General features: G+C 42.0%; 1 protein-coding gene across 1 annotated transcript in view; it reads right to left on the bottom strand.

Moving 5' to 3' along the window:
* Positions 1-368: 368 nt before the first annotated feature.
* LOC143294545 (maltase-glucoamylase-like) overlaps positions 369-3637 on the bottom strand; it is a 45539-nt gene continuing 42270 nt past the window's right edge. The window contains exons 17-18 of the mRNA XM_076605921.1: positions 2593-2651; positions 369-540 (exon numbers count right to left, since the gene is read on the bottom strand). Of these exons, the coding sequence (XP_076462036.1) occupies positions 369-540; positions 2593-2651 (231 nt within the window). The remainder of the gene's footprint in view (positions 541-2592; positions 2652-3637) is intronic.

Here is a 3637-nt window from a genome sequence, read left to right as displayed (position 1 = left end):
TCAACTTGGCCTTTAAAGGCATCGGCCGATAAGTTGTTCATAAATCTCAACTCTACTGGATACCGAGGTCCCGTGTGCAGCATGCACTTAGCGCACGTAAAAGAACCCACGGCAACAAAAGGGTCGTTCCTGGCAAAATTTTGTAGAAAAATCCACTTCGATATGGAAAACAAATTAAACTGCACGCAGGAAAAAAAAAAAAAAAAAAGGAAATGGGTGGCGCTGTAGTATAGCGACGCGCTTTCCCTGTGGGGGAGAGCAGCGTCGAATTTCACACAGAGAAATCTGTTGTGATAAAAAGAAACACAAATACAAAAAATTAATACAAATACATCCTACTCAAACCCAGACCAAGAAAAGTGAACCCCTCACGTGTAGCCATAGTCGTGCTGGGGGAAAAAACAGTCGGGTACAGCCGGATCCTCGTGAGGCTGATACAGGCACCCCCTCCTGGCGCATTTGGAGGGGTTGGGTAGATCCACCCCACCCTGTCTCTCCGGCCAACAGTCTATGCGGGACACGGCCTTCTCGTCTGCTCTCCTGGAATGAAATACGTCATCATCATCATCATCATCATCATCGTCGTCATCGTCGTTGTCGTCAACATCATCATAATCATCATCGTCATCATTATCATCATCATCATCATCTCACCACACCATTCTTCCTCCTCCTACCCATCCCCACTTTACCCTCAGCTGAAATCATCATGTAGTGTGTGTGTGTGTGTGTGTGTGTGTGTGGTATTTTGTGTGTGTGTGTGTGTGTGTGTGTGTGTGTGTGTGTGCATGTGGGGGTATTTTTGTGGTGTGTGTGTGTGTGTGTGCGCGCGCGCACGTGTGTGTGTGTGTGTGTGTGTGTGTGTGTGTGTGTGTGTATGTGACTGTTCATATTTGCAAATTGTAGTATTGTCTTGGTGTATACATACATAGATATGTGTTGTTGTTTTTTTCATTTACAGAGGTATGTTATTATGCACTGTTGTATATGTTTTGTTTTTTGTGAGGCGCCTAGAGCCCATCACATGGGGAGTATCATCATCATCATCATCATCATCATCTTCTTCTTCTTCTTCTTCTTCTTCTTCTTCTTCTTCTTCTTCTTCTTCTTCTTCTTCTTCTTCTTCTTCTTCTTCTTCTTCTTCTTCTTCTTCTTTAGTTTCTACACAGACAGAGGGAGCAGTCTTATCATCACTGACGTATTTCTCGTAATCATCATCTTCATCATCACCATCAGACAGGTCAAAGGAACGTTATCAAACACATCGGAACCAGCAAGGGCAGGCGGGGATCCTGTCATTGATTTCATCGTATTTGCTATCGTATTCTTTATCTTTTTTCCTCGTCCTCGTCCTCCTCATCATCATCATCATCATCATCACCATAATGGGTATTTATAATGCGCTCTGCCTTCTTGATACGGAGGCCCATAGCGTTAACAATTAACACCAATTTGTATTAATTTTGTATTTGTATTTGTATTTCTTTTTATCACAACAGATTTCTCTGTGTGAAATTCGGGCTGCTCTCCCCAGGGAGAGCGCGTCGCTAAACTACAGCGCCACCCCCTTTTTTTCCCCGATCATGGGGTGGTTAAAAAAAAAAAAAAAAAACGGAAAAGAAAAAAGGGAAAAACATTCATGACTAAGACAAATAGACACTGCAGTTCCATCTGCTTCCATTGGAAACGTTTCCTTGACAAATCAATTTGTGCTTGAAATAGTTTGGAAGTTGATTAAGAGCCCAACTGGATTTTCTTTGTAATTTTACTGGTTGACCAGTTTGGTTTATTTTGTTTCTATTCTTTTTTTCTTTTTTTTTTAATGATAATTGGAACTCCGGCACTCATCAACTCTGTCCTCTTTCAAAGGAAAACTTCTGTTCAAAATGGCCTTTCGATGTGATGAAGCATAGTCCCTTGTATGTCTCCTCCCACCCTCTGCACTCCCTCCTATGTCCTCCCTCCATTGATGTATTCCTGTGGTGCTTGTGTTGTGGGTCAGTGTGTGTGTGTGTGTGTGTGTGTGTGTGTGTGTGTGTGTGTGTGTGTGTGTGTGTGTGTGTGTGTGTGTGTGTGTGTGTGTGTGTGTGTGTGCAGGGGGTGTGTTTAGTGCCTTTTTTTCCTGTGATTACTCATATCTGCAATTTGTAGAATTGTATTGGTGTATATAGATGTTTTTTTTTCCACTTCTATGTCCTCATGTGCTCGTGTGTGGTATACACTATTGTATATGTATCATCTCATGTGAGGCACTTTGAGCCCATCATATGGGGAGTTATATTATTATCATTATTATATTATCGTTATCATCATCATCATCATCATCATCATCATAACTGAGAACAGAGGAACAGGGAAGGTGGTTGTGACTTGAAGCACAGGTGAGCCGGGACTGGGGCTGGGTGCTGGATTTTCATCTTAAATCAAAATTGTGGACAGACGTTAAACAAAAGAACGAGCACACACACACACACACACACACACACACACACACACACACACACACACGCACGCACAAACACACATTCCTCGCATTGATTAGCATCATACACAACAACACAAACACAATCATGTTTCACACCACCCACAAACCTCCAGCTGACGATGAAACTCTCAGAGAGTGGTGCAGCCACGTTGAAGACCTTCAGTATCTGGAACACATAATCAAATTTGATTGTATTTGTATTTCTCTTTTATCACAACAAAATTCTCTGAGTGAAATTCGAGCCGCTCTCCCCCAGAGAGAGCGTGTCACTACACTACAGCGCCACCCATTTTTTTTAGTTGTATTTTTTCCTGCGTGCAGTTTTTATTTGTTTTTCGTATCGAAGTGGATTTTTCTACAGTATTTTGCCAGGAACCCTTTCGTTGCCGTGGGTTCTTTTACGTGCGCTAAGTGCATGCTGGACACGGGACCTCGGTTTATCGTCTCATCCGAATAGCTAGCGTCCAGACCACTGCTCAAGGTCTAGTGGAGGGGGAGAAAATATCAGCGGCTGAGCCGTGATTCGAACCAGCGCGCTCAGATTCTCTCCCTTCCTACGCGGACGCGTTACCTCCAGGTCATCACTCCACGTGTTCTTTCTGAAAGTTTCCGTTCTTTGTACTGCTTTTCTTTCATTAAGATCAAGGTGAAAACATGCCCATCATATCTTGTCAACAAAGAACATAGTTCAATGTTAGGAGAAGTTAAAAGACATAGGGTTACAACCACCAGCACGGAACAAATGATATCTACCTGGGAATCTATGTATGACAGACAACATAATGAAAAAACCAAAACAAAACAAAACAACCCAAAAAAACCTGCATGGTTACCACTGAAGATTAATGTGAATCATCTTATTGCATAATGGGCTATATCCCCTTGATGTCAATGTCAACATACCGCATAAAATATATATACAAAGAGAGAGAGAGAGAGAGAGAGAGAGAGATACAGGGATATAGATATACACGCACACACACACACACACACACACACACGTGTGTGTGTGTGTGTGTGTGTGTGTGTGTGTGTGTGTGAAATTGCATGACACGTTTGAACTTGTTAGTTGGACTTTTTTTTTTTTTTTTTTTAATCAATTTAGTCTCCAAATGTTTCTTTTGTCTAAAACTTCATGAGCCCAACTATACC

The sequence above is a fragment of the Babylonia areolata genome, chromosome 20 (genome assembly GCF_041734735.1).
Source record: "Babylonia areolata isolate BAREFJ2019XMU chromosome 20, ASM4173473v1, whole genome shotgun sequence".
NCBI classification, from domain to species: Eukaryota; Metazoa; Mollusca; class Gastropoda; order Neogastropoda; family Buccinidae; genus Babylonia; species Babylonia areolata.
Note: the sequence above shows the minus strand (reverse complement) of the source record. Positions and strands in the feature narration are given on the sequence as shown.